Source organism: Lepisma saccharinum, chromosome 28 (genome assembly GCF_977018435.1).
Source record: "Lepisma saccharinum chromosome 28, izLepSacc3.1, whole genome shotgun sequence".
Taxonomy (NCBI): Eukaryota; Metazoa; Arthropoda; class Insecta; order Zygentoma; family Lepismatidae; genus Lepisma; species Lepisma saccharinum.
Genome location: NC_139256.1, coordinates 6,918,590 through 6,937,687, shown reverse-complemented (window position 1 = coordinate 6,937,687; position 19,098 = coordinate 6,918,590). Strand labels below are relative to the sequence as shown.

The 19,098-nt window shown below is 37.5% G+C and overlaps 1 protein-coding gene across 1 annotated transcript in view; it reads left to right on the top strand.

The window, feature by feature from the left end:
* The window catches only part of dpa (disc proliferation abnormal), a 77,527-nt gene extending 58,734 nt beyond the window's left edge, over window positions 1-18,793 (top strand). The window contains exons 9-15 of the mRNA XM_083113713.1: window positions 54-230; window positions 3,437-3,524; window positions 5,155-5,315; window positions 9,061-9,178; window positions 10,672-10,913; window positions 13,032-13,242; window positions 18,662-18,793. Coding sequence (XP_082969839.1) covers window positions 54-230; window positions 3,437-3,524; window positions 5,155-5,315; window positions 9,061-9,178; window positions 10,672-10,913; window positions 13,032-13,242; window positions 18,662-18,769 — 1,105 coding nt within the window. The 3' untranslated portion in view covers window positions 18,770-18,793. The remainder of the gene's footprint in view (window positions 1-53; window positions 231-3,436; window positions 3,525-5,154; window positions 5,316-9,060; window positions 9,179-10,671; window positions 10,914-13,031; window positions 13,243-18,661) is intronic.
* The last annotated feature ends 305 nt before the right edge of the window (window positions 18,794-19,098 follow it).

Below are 19,098 nucleotides of genomic sequence, written 5' to 3'. Positions count from 1 at the left end.
CATAAATATGTGGCCCTGATAATGATATATTCTAACAATGATTTGTTTTACAGAGCAGAAGTAAATATCCTCTTGTGTGGAGACCCAGGGACCAGCAAGTCTCAGCTCCTGCAGTATGTCTTCAACCTTGTGCCTCGGAGTCAGTACACTTCGGGAAAAGGCTCATCTGCTGTGGGATTGACTGCATACGTCACCAAAGACCCAGAAACAAGGCAGCTGGTGTTGCAAACGTAAGAGATTTTTAATCTGCACTGTAAACTCACCTAGCAAGACTGATTTTATGCAGATTAATATTCAATGTCCATTGAACATGCCAACACCGCATGCCCTGTCACTACCCAACTCTACAGTGATGTCCGTTGAACTGTGGAGTCTGCAATCTGTCACTGCGAGTGTAATAATGGAAGAGCTTCAAAACAAGGTCAAGATCATATTTGTAAAACTACCCAATGCCACCCCCTCTGCCAGCACCCTTGTGCTTCATATCTATAGCTCTTTTCAGTTCTTATGGCGGGCGCTCTAGAAGCTGGCAAGGGAAGTGGAGAGCGGGGAAGCGACCAATCCAGCACGATAAGAAACGTAGCGGCCAGTAGAACAAGTTTCACGTAGTATTTTTTTCCGGCCGCATCGTGTCTCTCGGCGCCACTGCCGTTGTCTGGTTGACCGCCTTTACCCCCCAGGTACCCATGTTAGACATTAGGGGGAAGAAAGGAATGCAGCTTGACAGGGAGCGAAGTTTTCGAACTGAGATTATGTGCATGGGAAATCAAAATTTGCAGCATCTTCCTGATGTGATCGAAGATAAAACGTTCTTCAGCTGCAAGTGGTAGGAAACTTTAGGCAAACGTTTCATTACAAATCGACTGTTTGCACGCACAACCTCGATTGCCGGTTTTTGCGTGTTTTCTACTTAATTTGATTATTTCGCGAAAAAGCGTTCATTTCGTGGAAAAGCACACATTTCGCATTACTTCGCGAATGAAACTCATGCATATTTCATCATTGGGGGTGTAGTTACATGCAGAATGTTCAAAATTGCATCTTTTTTTCACATTTCGCGATTTCGTGCATCGCGAAAATTCAATGTCCCTAACTATAAGTATTATGATGCTTTCGGATCTTAAGAAATGTTTATTGAATAAGTGAATTAAGGAAATGAAGAATTATGGACTAATACAAAATTGAGAACCTCACGAAAGGTGCGCTATTCTTGGTCTTTAAGGATAAATTCATTTTTTTATTAAAATAATTACTATTTCTTCCTGAAAACAAGGTCTGACTGAAACAAAATATATAAAAAAGAACATCCACTAATAAATTATAAAACATTATTTAATTATTCTGAAAACTAGGCTTTTAAATGAGGATCGTCGACCAAATAACTTTTATATAATCTTGCCAAGCGACTTCAAAAGAAAACTGATTATGACATTCGAAGCAGGTTTTATATGATCAATTTGCCTATGCATTCTTGAAATTTATTTCAAGCTTGTTTGCTCGACGCCTCACTTTTACTATTAATAAACTCGCTATTAAAAGGAATGATCATTCTGTCATCTGTGCTTTAATTTCACAAACAGTATGAGCACATCAAAAAATGATTTTCCGATAATTTCCAATCTCCAAAAGATGATTAAGATTTCTTGTTAGGTGACCAGCATAAGCACGTGTCCTTCCACAATAATATTCCTCTGGGTTACTTGAAACATCAATTAAGCTTCTTCTTACCCCCAGAAGAATGAATCTATCCCGAAACTCCCAAGAGATTCCTAGAGCAGTATCCCTAGAAGTGATCCACAAAATTCATCCATCACCAGGAGAGTCGAACACAACTTTCAACTGCACTGCCTCCGTACAATGAAAAATCTAAATAAACATGGCACATCTGCATACATATTGATGAAACAGTGCGACACACACACAAAAGACTTGGAAAAGAGTGATTTCGCCAATGAACTGTAGTGATCACCATTTAATAAAACAATTACGCACGATTGAATCACTTCTGCAGGATCGCGACATTTAGGCGTACATCTTTAAATGTTCCCCACACAATGCAAATCCACAGAAACTCAATCCACTTCTTTAAACTGATGCCTTTTCCCTATCAAAACTGCTACTGTATTTTGTTTCCGTCTCTACAATGACTACTTTTTCGTTTCCATGTTTGAAAAAAAAAACAATTGTAGAAACTTGTTGTTGAATGGCTACGTTTATGTAAACACTGGTTGCAACGCCACTATTGTTTGAATGTAACAATGTTTACCTAGCGCTCCAAGGTGCAAGATCAAAATAAATAACGGTGATACATTTTCTTTGAAATCTTGTTTCGGAACAGATGGTCCTTATAAAAAGGCACATACACTTGAACTTTCATTGTATCTGTGACTGCCACACCACAAGAGTAATACATTAAAGTTTCCTGAGAATTATCTAATTTCTGTGTGCAGTTTCTCTTTCCTTAATTATTTTATGCATATGTCACATGCGTTTAGAGGGACTAATGACTGGTTCTGGGGTGGCTTAGCCCCTACGTAGCTACGCCTATGGAAACGAACTGCAAAATGCGAAATATACTGTAAAACACGAAATTTAAAGTTTATTTCCCGAAGCAACACTATCTGAAGTTTGAATTATCCTGTGAGTTATGCAATTCACGGAAAATTGATTAATTCTGCTGTAAATATTTGAGAAGTAAGAATGGACCCCTTTATACAGCAATAAACTTAATACTCTGGTAACTACATAAATGTGCTATTAGAAGGGATGTGTTTATTTTGTGTAATAAGTGCAGTTATAAATCAAATTTAGGATTATATTCACAATTTTCAATCCAAAATGTCATTTTATTTATCACTTTTGAACCCAAAATGGACTCTTTTTTTATTTGCCAAAAATATGTACCTCTACACATTATATATTCAATCTTCATGGTCCCAACATCTCAAAATGCTGTATGATTTTCTGATATTTTAAGTTTTTTCAGCTTGGTCTCCTGTAAGTTTCCACTGTAGTGTGAAAATTGTTATTTTTTAATTGCAATCAGGTTTAAGTGTTTGTGACTGCATATAATTTGCACATTTCACCAATAAAAATTATTAGCATCTGTAGCCTATATGCCTCACAGACAAATGAAGTCAAAACTTTGCTACATTTTTAAAGCATCACGCATGTAACACATTTCCATTAAAGCTTTTCATGCAATGTCAACATACTCATTTTTTTTGTTATTAGCAGACAGCTCAAAGTACTTTACAATTCCATGAAATCAGTTTGTTTTGAATATTCTAATCTAATCTCATTTCTAGAACCTCACATTTTATGTGTGAAATATCACACGAATTCCCCAATTTAATTCTCTTGAAACATAAGGTATTAATTTAAGAGCTTTGAAACATGGTATTTTACGATGTTTTCTGTTTGTTTTTTCTCATAGTGGCGCTCTTGTGCTTGCTGACAATGGAATATGCTGCATAGATGAGTTTGATAAAATGAATGATTCTACCAGGAGTGTTCTTCATGAAGTAAGTAACAATTTTAACCTTTTAGTTTTGCGTATGAAATTAATTATATTGATAGTGGTTGTAATGTTTAAATGCAGCATTAGGGGGCATGAAAACTAATTTTTGTTTATTTCTTTGTGAACGAGGGATTTTAAAAATGTGTGTTTAGTCATGGGAATCCACGTCTGTTAATATTTTTGTTAGGAATTACAAAACCGTGTATCCATTGTTATATATTTAACTTTTACATGTAATAATGAGAACAAATGAACACTTTAACAACGTCCAGCAATAAGGGGTCCAGGGGCAAAGACTCAATTTTCAAAATTTCCCCAAAATTATGACTTTCGAAAATGTGCAATTTAATTTTTTCAAATAGAGACACTACATGAATTACATATCCTCAAAGAGCAGTCTTTTGTTGTACTTCCCTCCAAATTTTCTCCATCCAACGTCCATAGGGCCAACACCAGAAGCGAATTTCTGTTTTTTTTTTCATAAGCTTGTAACATTGCTGCTCTTACATATTTTTTTTCTCCCTTAAGAAGTATGAACCTATTTTGCACGGTTGTAGGAATGTACCACTAATACATATTTCATTCACTTTATTGTATTGTGAATAACATATTGTGATGTGCATATTACTCACTGCTAAATAAAGAGAAATCGTTAAAAAGAAACACGAAACACATTCGTTTCTCCCAAGCACTGGCCAGGTGGCTTCTCACAGCCGCTTAAGAGGTTTCCTTCAAGTGTTTTTAGATTAGGAAATGCGCAGTTTTAGATATGAGTTCTATTAGTGTGAAGGTTTTTTACAGCTACAATGCGGTTTTTTTTTCCATAAGTGTTTTTTACTATAACTTTTAACCTGTATCCTCAACTAACATTTTCTTAACGTGACACCATGTCAGCTGTCTAGGAATACGCATTAACCTGAAGAAGGAGGCAGTCTTGACCTCTGAAATGTTGTTTTGATCGACATTTCGTACTCACACACGTAAGTAATTGATCTTTGATCTTTATAATGATTTCTCTTTATTGGTGTATTGCGGTGGCCACAGGAGTATGCCACTTTTTTCTTATTTTCATTATTGGGAGGTACAATTATCGAAGTCGCGGTGGTCTAATCGGTAGGGAATCTGACTGCAAAGCTGGAGACCTGGGTTCGATTTCCAGGGTGGCTGATCTAAGGTCGGATTTTTCCTCCCTTGTCCCCACCCCACGTAAACCGGCTCTGGGGCTCACCCAGCCTCTAATCAGTGAGTACCTGGGGGTAAAGGCAGCCAGAGCATGGTGCTGATAACATCACCCCCAAAATGGCCACGAACGAGAAGGTGTGGGGCCTTACTCCCACATCCCCACAATGTGCCTTCATGGCATGGGGAAATTTACCTTTGCCTCACAATGTATAAATTTCAGTTCTGCTAGAGGCCCTGCTATTCTAAAAGAAAACAAAACCGATTTTGTCTCTTTACAACAATTAGTTCTCAAAGTTTTTTTGTTTTTTTTATGTAGTCCAGTACCTACTTGAGATTGTGAAGAGGCCATCTACGCCTGCAAGGCTTAGTCCGCTAAAAGTTCTGAGTTGTCCATATTTGATGTATAGTCGTCATATTATGCATGTTCTGAGCATGTACATGTGCATTTGCAGGTAATGGAGCAGCAGACCCTGAGTATTGCCAAGGCAGGTATCATTTGTCAGCTGAACGCCAGGACGTCCGTCTTGGCAGCCGCCAACCCTTCGGAGTCTCAGTGGAACAAGAACAAGACCATCATAGAGAACATCCAGTTGCCTCACACACTCATGTCTCGGTATGTTAATTTCCTCACCTATTAGTGGTTTGACTTCTTAGTGGGAGATAATCATTAACCCTTAAGTACTGTGGACGTTGATAATCACACCACTACAAGAGAGGCATCTGGCAAACCCCTGTTTTGATTTTGAACTGTGAACTAGCTGTTTGGGTATTTTCAATTTGTGCCTCATTTTACATGACAACGGTGTTAAAGTTAAGGAAACATTTTCTTCCTCTTTGCATAAATTACGTTATCAGACAAAAATTTCCAACAATGGCTTCTTTATTATTTTTTTTGATATTCCGAATTCTTAAAATTTCTGCAGTTGTATGTTGTCAGATGAGCTGCTGAAGTTCAATGGATCTAAGCACAAGTGCTAATGTCTAACTGTACAGCCATTTTTGGGAAAAAACAAGGTTTTCAAACTTTGTGCTAAATTGCACGTGTTTTGGAAGGTGAAGTAGAGGAAGAGGAAGCTTCAGCGTTGGTGACAATTCGTGCTTCAAATATGCAAGAATTGAATATGTGACGTGGAGCGATCTTTCTCACAATATAAGATGCTTTTTAGAGATAATAGTCACAGATTTACAGTGGAGAATTTGGATCCACTGCAACTGTCCCACAAAATAGCTCGCTAAGAGGTAAGCATATACAAACTGATTTCAGGTGTTTAAAATGCAAGTAATATTTTGTTTTGTTACCAAATGTTTTTTTTTATTTTTGTCACATATTTTCCTGTTTTCATCACATATTTTCAACATTTATGACACAAAAAATAAATATTTCCGAGTTTTTTAGCACATAAAGTTCCATTCCCTACTTATAACCTTGACAGCATGTAGCTATCACCCCAATTGAAATGTTTGGAGAAGGGTCCACTTATGCAGGGTTGCTAGGCATCTGGAAAACAGGAAAGTGTCAGGGAATTTCACAAATCGTCTGGAATTTACATGCATTTTGGAGTCTGCAAGAGAAAAATTTTCAAAATGAACAAGCAGTTCACTTCCACTTCTGGATTCGGTTCTTACGATTCTCAGTCTTGTTCAAAATTATGGTTCCTTCGAATTTCTGTAATAAATTTTCACTTTTATAAGACTAGATATTAGAAAGAATATCAAAGTAAAACTTGCAGTCGAGATATCTGATTGATAACTAAAGTACATTGACAATATGATCATAATTATTGAAAGGTTGGTGAAGATGACGTTATTGTCTATTATTTTATAGATCTTAGTCTTGTTGGCATTTTCTGTAGTATTCCTACATGCAGCAAAATTTTCTCCATATGCTGTGTACTTATAAATGTAAGCAAAAAAAGCAGAATTTTCTACGACAGTATAAATCCGCCAGAAAATGAAAAATTGTGTATGGTATATGAACTTTTTCTGTTATTATATTGTGAAGATCTGTTATGGTGAAGTAATGTACCTCTGTTACCTTAGCCTGAAGGCTAGATGCACGTGATTGTAGCACCCAATACATTTGATGCTGATTGTAATTTTACATTTTACTCTTCGAATTTTCACATGTTCTTGTGTGTGTAGAATGAAATTTCCTAAAAAAAAAAAAATAATAATAAAAAAAATGTTGTGAAAGTGAATATTCTTAATAATTAACAGATTATATATTTAATTGAAAAACACAAGGTTCAATAGCAAAAAACATGATGATAAACATGTCTGGAAAGATTAAATTTTGGACTGGAAAACCTGGAAATATCAGGGAATTTCATAATCAAACAAACCCTGTTGAGACTACGGAGAAACTAGTACTCACTTTATCCGCAAAACTGATTTTTTGTTCTTCGTTCTATTAATTTCAGTGGCCACTGCCACCATCCTCTTAGGAACTTGTTGTACTGTTGCTTGGCGTGCGTCTTTTGTTTTTAGTTCTCTGGCTGCCGCTAGGTACACTGTTGTTAACTGTACGTCTGTGTCCGTGTTATCTGCTATTTCCTGGCGTTAGCTGGTGTAGTAGGGGAATCCAAGTGGTGTGCCTGTCCTCTATCGATGTTTAGCTCGTGCGGGAAGTGCATTATGGCATGTGTTTCCTTGATTTTGGTGTCTATGAGTGTGTGGGCGGGTGTGCTTGACTTGTACCTTTTGTATTTTATGGCTATTGTATTTCATGTGTTTAGCAAGACCAGTAGTGGTTGGGCCTTTTTTTTTCGCATCTGTTAGGTGTTGGATTCTTTCATTGACACATCTGATGGACCTGATTTAATGTGCCTTGCATTCGCACTCTGCATCGTATACACCTGGGTTATCAAGGGGGGAGAGGAAGTACTGTTTGTGTTTGTTCAGTTTATCAGCTATTTTGGCATTGGGTTTGTGCTCTACTTTGATGCCATATGGGAGGGCTTTGGATATGAGGTTGGATGTGGTGGGATGGTAGGGGAAGGCAAACTATTGATATTGGTCGTTGGATGTTGATTGTGGCTGGTTAGGGTGTCTGGCCTGTATTTCCGCTTTACTGCACCAAGTGAAAAGTTGTGTATACGATGCAGAGTGCGAGTGCAAGGCACATTACATTGGCAGGTCCATCAGATCTGTAAATGAAAGAATGCAACAGCACCTAACAGATGCGAAAAAAGCCCAACCCACTACTGGTCTTGCTAAGCACATCAAACACCATAGCCATAAATTTCAAGAGGTACAAGTCGAGCACACCGCCCACACACTCGTAGACACCAAAATCAAGGAAACACATGCCATAATGCACTTCCCACACGAGCTAAACATTGATAGAGGACAGGCACGCCACACTTGGATTCCCCTACTACAACAGTCAAAGCCAGGAAATAGCAGATGACACGAACGCAGACGTACAGTTAATAACAGCGCACCTAGCGGCAGACGTAGAACTACGAACAAAAGACGCACGTCAAGCAACAGTACAGCAAGTTCCAATGAGGATGGTGGCAGTGGCCACTGAAATTAATAGAATGAAAAAGAAAAGACAATTCTGCAGATAAAGTGAGTACTAGCTTCTCCGTATTTATATACTACCGTGTCTCTTTTCCAAATTATGAACCCTGTTGTGGTTGGAGGGGTCTAAGAAATGAAGTAAAAATTCAATTCAACACAGTCTAATAGACAGTCCATAGTAGTTAAGGTTTAACCCCTTAAGTGTGGAATTTGTTGAACAAGTCGCTACTGCAAAATGTAGGTTTTTTGCTGGAAAATGTAGTTCTTTTCGTCAAATCAAGTATACGCCCTCTGCATTGTGCTGCTGTAGTGTGGAAGTCTTTTATATATACGCTTTATGTTTGTTTCAACTATATTCGATTTACTGTGGCGTATATAGTCACATAGACATTTGGTGAGATAGTTCTAGCTGTGGTAGAAACAAAAAATAGTAGAGAGCAAAAAGACGAAAAAGAAGAAGGGAAAAATTAAGATTTGTCTTCTTCTTTTTCGTCTTTTTACTGTCTTGCTACTCTTTTTTGTTTCTACTACAGCTAGAACTATCTCACCAAACGTCTGTGTGACTATATACACCACAGTAAATCAAATATAGTTGAAACAGACATATAGCATACTACAGCAGCACAATGCGGAGGGCATATATATACGCCATCCACACTTAAGGGGTTAAAAGAATTTCTAGAAAAGTCACAATGTGTTTTGTTGGGAACAACAGTGAACCCTGTACTCAGTGTACTGTAGAACACATGAACTTATGTTCCAGTTTCTCCTTCCAATTTGTATATTTTCTCTAGGTTGTATTGCATCGCTTTGTTTCTGTTTTCTCTTTGTAGCTTTGACCTGATTTTCTTGATGCTAGATCCACAAAATGAATTATACGACAGACGTTTGGCTCGTCACCTTGTGTCATTGTATTACAGATCTCCAGAAAGTGAAGAACACGAAATGCTGGTAAGCTCTTCAATATCTAATATTTTGTATAAAATCTTAGAATCTATTACACGCAGGCATTTATCCTTTCATTAAATCTAGACTACGCAAACAGTAACATGGTTTTATTGCCGAGAGGTCAGCTAGTATTAATCTGAGAATCATAACCATACAAGCAATGCGTTCTTGTCAAAGAAGCAAATAGACACAATGCATTTGGATGATAGTAAAACCTTGATGGTATTCACTAAACTCCGGAGTTGTAGTTGAAAGATCTAATTTAACAACTATCGCCTTAGAAGTTGGCACAATGGAGTTATACTATATAGAAATGCAAGTGAAGAATACAGACTTGGCAGGACTTGAACCTGGGTCATTGGCATACTGTCCTATTACTTTAATTGAGTTGCCAAACCACACTTGAATTTTTTACCACTTTTGAACCTGAAATTGACTGTTTTTGTACAGAAATTTTGCTCTGATAAGTTTAGTTTTCATTTTTCCGAGCAATTTTTTTTCGTAATCGATTCCAACACTCGCCTGGTAGCTTCGTCAGGCGTGTATGAAATACTGGGTCATCCAATTACTTGCTGACCGGGCTGCGGCAGGACTTCACCCAGCCGATATGCTGTCGCTTCCCGCCGGTTGGGCAATACATGAGCCCGTGGTTCAGCAGCCGAGAAACATTTTTTCTGGCAGAATTTAAATACGATCCAGGAACATTTTTTCCGGAAGATTTTAAATACTACCTAGAAACCTTTTATAAATTCTGAAAGAAAAAAAAAATCGTGGACCATATTTAAATTCCTCCGGAAAAAAGTTCCTGGTCCGATTTTAAATTCCGCCGGAAAAAATGTTCCTAGACCGTATTTAAATTCCGCCGGAAAAAATGTTTCACGGCCGCTGAACCACGGGCTCATGTATTGCCCGACCGGTGGGAAGCGACAGCGTATCGGCCAGGTGCAGGTCCATCACAGCCCGGTCAGCAAGTAATTGGATGACCCAGTAGTAAGCTAATCAGAGTAAATTACCTATCTCCACGTAACCACCAAACAGATATATTTAGATACAGTGAAATTTTGCTTTTTAATTTACCAAAAATATGTGCCTCTAGTAATATGTGTAGTTTCTAAAATCAATTTTAAGGTTATATTCACCATTTTAACATTGAAATTCCATTTTATATAGGTGGGTGTCATGTAATGTCATGTTGCGCACAGCTGCCATTTTTGCTGCAAATTTTATTTGTAGTTTGCAAGGAAATATCCACAAGGTAGTGTTCATTACATCTGCACCAACTGCAAGTTTCGCTTGTTTAAATTCTGTATGCTTACAATAGCTGGCCTCATTCATAGCTGCTCGAAGCCACAATGCAAGAGTTTGTAATGTAGGTGAAACACACCTATGCTCTTTTGATCCTGAAATGTGCTCAGTTTTTGTACCGAAATCTTGATCTTTTATTCACCGTAAACATGGGAAGGAATAAATTATTACATTTTTATGTGATTTTTCAGGACATGAGCATTCTCAGAGACTACATTGCGTACGCACGTGAGCACATTCACCCCAAGCTGAGTGAAGAAGCTTCACAGAAGCTCATTCAGGCTTACGTAGACATGAGGAAAGTTGGCAGCGGCCGAGGCCAGATAACTGCGTACCCTCGTCAGCTGGAGTCGCTCATTCGTCTGGCAGAGGCACACGCTAAAGTCCGATACTCGGAAGTAGTGGAAGTGAGTGATGTTGAGGAGGCATGGAGGTGAGCATTGTGTAGGAAATTTTTATATACTCACTAAAGCTAAAGAATAAAATGCCAAGAAATCGAACTGTAAGGGAGAAAGTGTGGATGTAGACTTGATTGAAACTGTTCATGTTTCAGGGTGTTTACCAGTCCAAAATAAATATATATATTGCTAGTTTTACATTGCTATGTACCAGTACTGGGATTTGAGACAACTGAAATATTTCTAAATTTAAAATTGTATTGAGATGTGGTTAAGATTTGTTGATTAAGTTTTACATTCTCCTATTCCTTGGTTTAAGTGCGAAGTTCGTAAAAATATTAAATAACAATGTGGCCATTCAGTCTGAAGCATTAATACTAAATCTCTTCTTAATTTCCAAGTATACCTAAGTACGGGGTGATTAAATAAATGTTAAGAAAAATAAGAAAAGGTTAAAATAAATAAAAGAAAGGTTAATAAAAAGTTAAGAATTTTGGATTTGTTATTTTGGTACACACACTATGTTTGGAAACAAAGTGTCATTTGTATTTAAAATTTAAGCCTATAATTTTGAGGAAAATTGAAAAATGTCAAACATGTATTTTTGTGTATGTGTGTGTGCGAATCGGAGAAGTAGTAATGTGGATGTATAGTAGAAGTTGAGTGGACTGGACTGTTTGAACAATAGGAATCATAGGAATTGTAGCTTTCCTGGCGACGTGATTCGAACAGGTGTTCTTGGGTTACCAACCCGGTTAGATTGGATTTAGCTTCCAAGTAACTCCAATCTAATCTGGTTGGTAACCCGATAACACCTGTCCAAATAGGAATCATGTGGGAACTATTATTTCAGGAATTAAATGTGTACAATAGAATTACTAGGGATGGACTGATATAAAATACTGGCCAATACCAATAAACTACAGATATAAAATTCTAGTTGCTTCTTAAAAAGCGTGCATGGTTCATTGATCTCCTTAGTATATGTAATTTAACAAGATTCTACAATGCAAAGAAAGCTGCATATTTAGACATTGAGTTATATAAAAGTAGGGCATGGGGATTGTATGTTTATATCAATAAAAATTGTAACGAAGTGGCAGAATATTGCACTAAATTAAAGATATTTATAAATGTATCTGATAAACCTGACAGATATAGATACATCGATGCACCAATGTGCCTACATCGGCCGATACCCATAGAGTACCGATTAATCTGTCCCATCCATAAAAATAACCTATGACGAGGTTACACTACTCATTCATAGCTCCAGAGTTTCCCCACTCGGCAGAAGAATTGTTCTGCGGTAAACCAACTTTTTTCACATACTGTACATAGAAATTGCCTGAAAATTAATAATTTTGTATATAGTTATTAGATATAATATAAATAACACACATCATCAAATATAATAAATACAGTAAAACCTCGTTAATCCGGGCTAATAGGGGATAAGTTGACTGGTTTAACGAAAGTGGATTAACTGAAATAACCTAAAAGAACAGTAGAAAGTGCATTAAAACTCAGTTTATAGCAACAAAACACGTTTATTATGGTGTATTTGAAGGGCATAGGCCTAAATACACTATACAGTACAGTAAAATGTAAAGCAATACTGTACATACAATGCAATACGTACATACGCGATACCCATATTATGATGATGTGCCTGACGGACAAAACTCTTGCGATTGCGATTGTTGACTTCTAGCCACATTTAAAACCTTGCCTTTTTTTTTGTCTGTCCAGATTAACTGAAATTGGGCTTATTGGGATCAGGATTAATGAGGTTTTACTGTATATACAATAAATAAGAATTGTGGTAAACCGTGTCCAATTTTCAGAATAAGCCACTGGTTCAGATCCACCTTAAACTGACCTCCCCAGTGGTATAGTGGTAACGCCATCGCTTAGTAATCAAGATGTCCCAGGTACGATATACCAGTGGAGGCACGTAGTGGTTCAGATCTCACCTTAAACTGTAGGTCCAGTCCTGATTAGCCTATCTGTGCTTAGAGTGGGCTTGAAACCTGAAAGTAATCAAAGACAAGAACATGCTGTGGAATTTTCAGTGACTTGTTTTAATAAACAGGGTGAGATTTATAATGTTACGTTACAGAAACAATTAATTTATCATCTGCAATTTGCAGGCTACACAGAGAAGCTGTGAAGCAGTCAGCTACTGACCCGTTGTCTGGGAAGATCGATGTCAGCATTCTGACCACCGGGCTGAGCAGTGCAGCGCGGAAGAGGCGAGTGGAGTTGGCCCAGTCTCTGAGGAAGCTCATTGAAGCGAAGGGGAAGGTTGCCACGCTCAACTACCAGAAGATCTTCATGGAGCTGAGGGACAGCTCCCAGCTGGTATGGATTTAGAGGCTTATCAGAGTTTAAGAGAGAGGCACCAGTAGTTGGCAACCTTTAGGAATTATTTTTTTATTTGTAATTCTATTGTTTCACATGAGTTACAAGGTATCTTTAGAAATGGGGCATTCCACACACTACATTTTTGGCATTAAAGTAACTACAGTGGAACCTCGATTTTATGCTTTTCAGGGGACCAAGCTAGAAGAATACTTAAAATACGGGAAAATGTAAAATCGAGGAAAATTTAACATTTTGCTAAATTGGGACCATCAAGATTGAATGTACAGGGACTGGCAGAAAAATCTGACGGTTTTGAAATGTGTATATAAATAAAACAATTAATGTAATGCAAGGTTTAATAATCATAATTGCTACAAAAATAATTGTCATTTACAGTGCTTACATTAATTTTTCTTTGTTTTGAAAATTGTGTCAGATAAACTATGACTTGCTTACACATTCATGTAGCCTTGCACTCATTCGGAATTGCCCTTATTTCGTTGCGAATAGCTAACTTGAGATCACCAATTGTTGTTCAAATGTTCAAAAATGGTGTTTACCTTTGACACGATTGGATTGTTGTGTGAGGTCTTTCTACGGCGGAGTGGGGTGAATGCTCATTGGCTTCGTCGCTCAACACCATTTCAGTTAAGATGGAGCAGTGGTCTGGGCGACACCGTGCTTTTGTGTTAGAAGCATATTTTAAAAATGGTGAGTCCGTTGTCTAAACCCAACGATGGTTTCGAAAGTCGATCGTCACGGCCATGTACCCAGTGGCGAAGCATCCTATGAGGCCAGGAGGCCGGGCCTACCCACGCCATTACTCTTTGAAAGGTGTATTTACTTATTTCGTCAAAAAGCATGTAATGCAATGGAAAAGTTTGGAATTTTCATTTATGATAATTACAAAAAAATTCTAACCCTGTCCAGTATACGAACTTTCCACGGAGTGAGGCACATTTGCTGGGGCCTCTTCTCTTCACATTCCGTCGTACGGTCGTATATGCTGGAAGTCTAATCTTACGAGTACTGTACGTATGCTTATAACGTGCTCCTGAGGCCGGCCTCGCGGTGTTACCCATTAGGACGAACAGAATATCAGCAACACTGCATTTCCGCCAGGGTTGGAAATTTATGGTGTACCGGCATTTTTTGTAAACATTAGCCTGTGTTCGTGCAGAGATATTTCTATTTCATTGTACATTCTCCATATTTTGTACGAAACTTAGGTTTTCCTTCCTTTCATCGACAAGTGTAAGTGAAATTGAAAATTACGGAGTACTGTAGTTCTGACTTCGTTTTCTAGTCAGAGTGCTGATGGTCTTGTCGATTCACCCAACACCGTAGCGTAGACAGAAAGTCTAAAGAACTTATATGTGTAAAGTAAGTCTTCTTACCAAATTATGTAAATTAAAATGCTAGCTACGCCTTATATTTACAAAGTAGTTTTACTTTCACTGGAAATAGCTCCTGAGCAGGACGCTACAAGGGAGCTTGGCTCGGAGCGCGAGGTTCGTGGCGGTAGAGCTTTGTTTGTGATTCGTGTCTTGTGCAGCGATCAGATTTATGCAAGAAGTGCCGGACTGAAATGCAAGAACAATCGAGTTCTTCATTGAGTGAAGATGTATTCATCGGTAAGGTAGAATCCACTTTTGGTCTTTCATGTTTCCTTCTTATAACAATCATTTCTAAAATGTTTTCAACTATATTTTCCTTTGGAAGTAGCAGTGGCAAGTGACAGCAAAATATAAAAAAAAAATATTAAAAGTTGTTGAAACGTTATTTAATGTGTTAACACTGTCGTCGAATAGATATTACAAGCAGACATTTTTTATGCAGCCGACACAAGCGAAGAGGTAGGCAGTTTCGTTTACCCTGAAGGGATAACAAGAGAAGAGGGCAGTCAATGAGAGTACAATGCAAGGGAAGACTTTTTTTGGGTTTAGGACAGAGTGTTGTGTTATGGGGTTATTGCGCGGGCCATGTCTGTTGCAGGTCTGGCGGAACAGGCCAGTGTTGTCACATTGGATTGGCAGAAAAGAGCTGAATTGCGCCTAAAAATTGGAATTCTATTCTCTCAAGCAACTAGATTTATTATAACCTGTTTATATATGTTACATAGTAACCTGTTGTGTTGCCGGGTCCCAAACAAGGATTCTATGTTCTATTATCAAGTAAAGGTGTCTACTAACACAAGGGGTAGAACAAACTAGGATGCGAAGTATACACACTGCATGAGAGAGGTCACCTTTACTTATGTTTTTTCTTGAAAGTCCCGTAGTGGTCATCCTAACACGTTACGAAGCCAGGTGACCTAATTGTGGTCATGCCAATGTTTTCTGATCATCTTTAATTTATTCTCCATACATTCTCATCGTCACGATTAACAGAGCAGAACAAATGAGACGAAAATATTCAAAATTTAAATTATGTTTACTTGCACATACAGGTGTCAGAAATTAATTTATCTAGAAAGCCAAGACTGGAATTAACTACAACCATTCCTTTAGTTAGACAACAGATAACAATGGTGTTTTCCTCGGTGCGAGGAAGTCTTGCTAAAAAAAACTAAGTTGGCAGCAGTAGAATGTACCAAACTGACAGTTGCTGCAAGTGTGGAATTCTGTCGTCTGCTCACGGCACAAACGTCAGACTGACCCGAAAATTATGGGGAGGGGGGTTCTGCCCTTTTCCCTCAATTGCAAAATAAATTTAGAAAAAAAAGTAATGAAGAATTGACAACAGTGCTCGAGCACTATTCGTTGGATTTCCGCGATGTCTCATGATTGGTAGTTCTGAACCTCAATGGGCATGGTCTGGGAAATGTTTCCTGGGCGTGTAGTGTCAAGAAATGGTGACATTCCCTGGCCTCCTCGCTCCCCAGATCTGTCGATGTGTGATTATTTCCTCTGGGGCTACCTCAAATCAAAAGTGTATGTTGAAAGACCTCACACAATTGGTGATCTCAAGTTAGCTATTCACAACGAGATAGTGGCAATTCCGAATGAAACTGTCGTGAGGGTGACTTCCAACATAAAGGCAAGGCTACATGAATGTGTAAGGAATAGTCATCATTTATCGGACACAATTTTCAAAACAAAGAAAAATTAATGTAAGCACTGAAATTGGAAATTATTTTTGTAGCAATTTTGATAATTAAACCTTGCATTACATTAATTGTTTTATTTATATACACATTTCAAAACAGTGAGCTTTTTCTGCCCGTCCCTGTATAATGGGGAAAAATGCAAAATGTAGGAACATAAATTGGGATTCTACTGTGTTCTACTGATAGTTAAGCAACAGTTTCTGTGCAATGAATTATGAAACTAAACAGTGTTGATTAAGCATAACTGGCTTTGAATAATCTCCCAGATTTGTAGCTGTGAGTGAACAATTTTGTGTCATGGGTGGGACAGGTGAAACACTGCCTCATCACTTAATAAGAAATTTATTTTAATTTCTGTGAATTGTCAAATGATGAATTTTTTTTTTTTTTTTAAGACAGAGAGAATGTAATTGGCCTTTGAATATTCTGCTGGAGTTGATGGGGAAATGCAACAGTTAAAGGAGAATTAATTGTTGTCACACTAGAAAACAAAAGTAAATCAAAAAGTTAAAATGAAAAACAATATGTAAAATACCTTGTAACTTAATTATGTATGAGGGGGACATCAAAAAGTTTTGCCTGTTGAGGTATCATTTGTTTAATAAAGGAAATATTGAAACAATGAACATACATATAGTTTGCCTGTAGTGTCCTCTACTCAGAGTTACCCTTACACATAGTTCGCATCACGTCCGATGCATTTGAGCGAGTGTTTTACCAGGCAACAAAGAAAGTTCGGAAAAATTCCACAGAACACTCCCTGCCCCACCGTTCAGAGCTGTTTTCACCTCCTGTACGTCCTCAAATCTCATGCCACAAAGCACAGACTTAAGTAGTTAAGTTCAAAGTGGGACAGACCGAAAGTGCGGACAAGTGAAGGACTGGCAGGCCATCAACGTCTATGACCGACGACAACTGCCACAGGACTGATGAGCTCATTCAAGCCGATAGATGCATCTCCATCCAAGACATTTCTGATGCAGTGCATATGTCCTATGGGTCTGTATAGGCGCTAATTGAGAGTTTGGGATACCATAAAGTCTGTTCTAAGTCTGTGCTTCGTGGCATGAGATTCGAGGACCTACAGGAGGTCAAAACAGTTCTGAACGGTGGGGCAGGGAGTGTTCTGTGGAATTTTTTCAAAATTTTTTGATGCCTGGTAAAACGCCCTCTCAAATGCATCGAACGTGATGCGAACTATGTGTAAGCGTAACTTTGAGTAGAGGACACTACAGGCAAACTATACGTATGTTCATTGTTTCAATATTTCCATTATTAAACAAATTATACCTCAACAAGCAAAACCTTTTGATGCCCCCATGTATAATACTTGAATTTTTTTTCCAAATACAATTTTAGATTGTTGACTCACAAGATAGAATAAAGTTACAGCATCTCATTTCATTTAAAAAATTTATATTCAGGACACTTTGACATGGAATCTGCCAAAAGCATTCCTCTTTTCAACCTCGCTTCCATGCTTGTGGGAATATACCATTGCTACATATCAAATATTTTATTTATTTCTTCATTTTGTTGTTTTGTTGTGGCCATAGGGGGGTGCCAAATACCAAGTTTGATTTTCTTCTTTTTTAAACTTTCATTATTGGGAGGTAAAATCTGTAAATTGCACCAAAGCTAAAAGTCCCGTCATTTTACAAAAATAAAAAATTGATTTCATCTCTCTACAACAATTACTGTATTTGGTGGCGTATAAGATGCAACCCATTTTTCGTACACATTTTTGAGGAGAAAGTTTTATCGCTGAATTTATCATTACAGTAATTCAAATATAATGTAATATGTAGGTCTACTTTCAACAATAACTTACTTAATCTAACTAGTAAAGATTACATTTTTATCTTCTTCGTCACATATAGAAAGAAAGCAAGAAAGAAATTGTCGAACTCGAACAGAGAAAATTTCCAGAAATGAATGTAATCAAAAAACTGAGTTTCGGCATATAAGATGCACCCTTTTTTCTCAGACCCTTTTTTTAAGGGAAAAAGTCTCTCTTATATACCGGCAAATACAGTAGTTCTCTTGCTTTTTTCCTCCATATTTTTTATTATTATTTTTTTTTTCCCCTCATCGAAGTAAGTTTGAAAAGTGCCTGCGTGAAACGTTCCCATCCTGAGAGGCTAATAGACGGGAGAGTCTCCATTACAGGTTAAAGGAAAGCACTTCATAATTTACTATCTTAAAACAAGAACTTCTAATAGGAACAGTGTAAATGCAAACTAAATTATTTGTGTGTTTTCAAATTGTTGTAATCTGTCCACTTTGCAGTTATGTTCTCTTTTCTAGATGATAACTCGCGAAATGTATGAGGATGCTTTGAAGGACCTGCAAGATGATGGAATGATAATAGTCGTTGGCAGGAGCAGCATTCGGATTTGTCAGGGAGTGGCATAAATAACCCAGTGATTCACCATCACAATAGTTTCTTGTAATCTCTTACAGATACACATTTGTGGTTTTGTAATTTCTTAGCTCTTTGTAACCTTATTGTATTGGTACATTTATGGAGATCAGTAATAAAAAAATGTATTTTAAACAAAAAGAGTGTATGTAAAGTTTTTGCACTAAGAATAAAGAATTTCTATAAGATTTATTGAGTGACATATTTATGGTTAATAAATTATCAAGTCAAAAACTAGGTGCATTTCAGGATCAAAAGCTGTATATAAATTGGCATTTCATTGTTAAAATGGTTGATCGATTGATTGAGTTGGTGTTTTTAA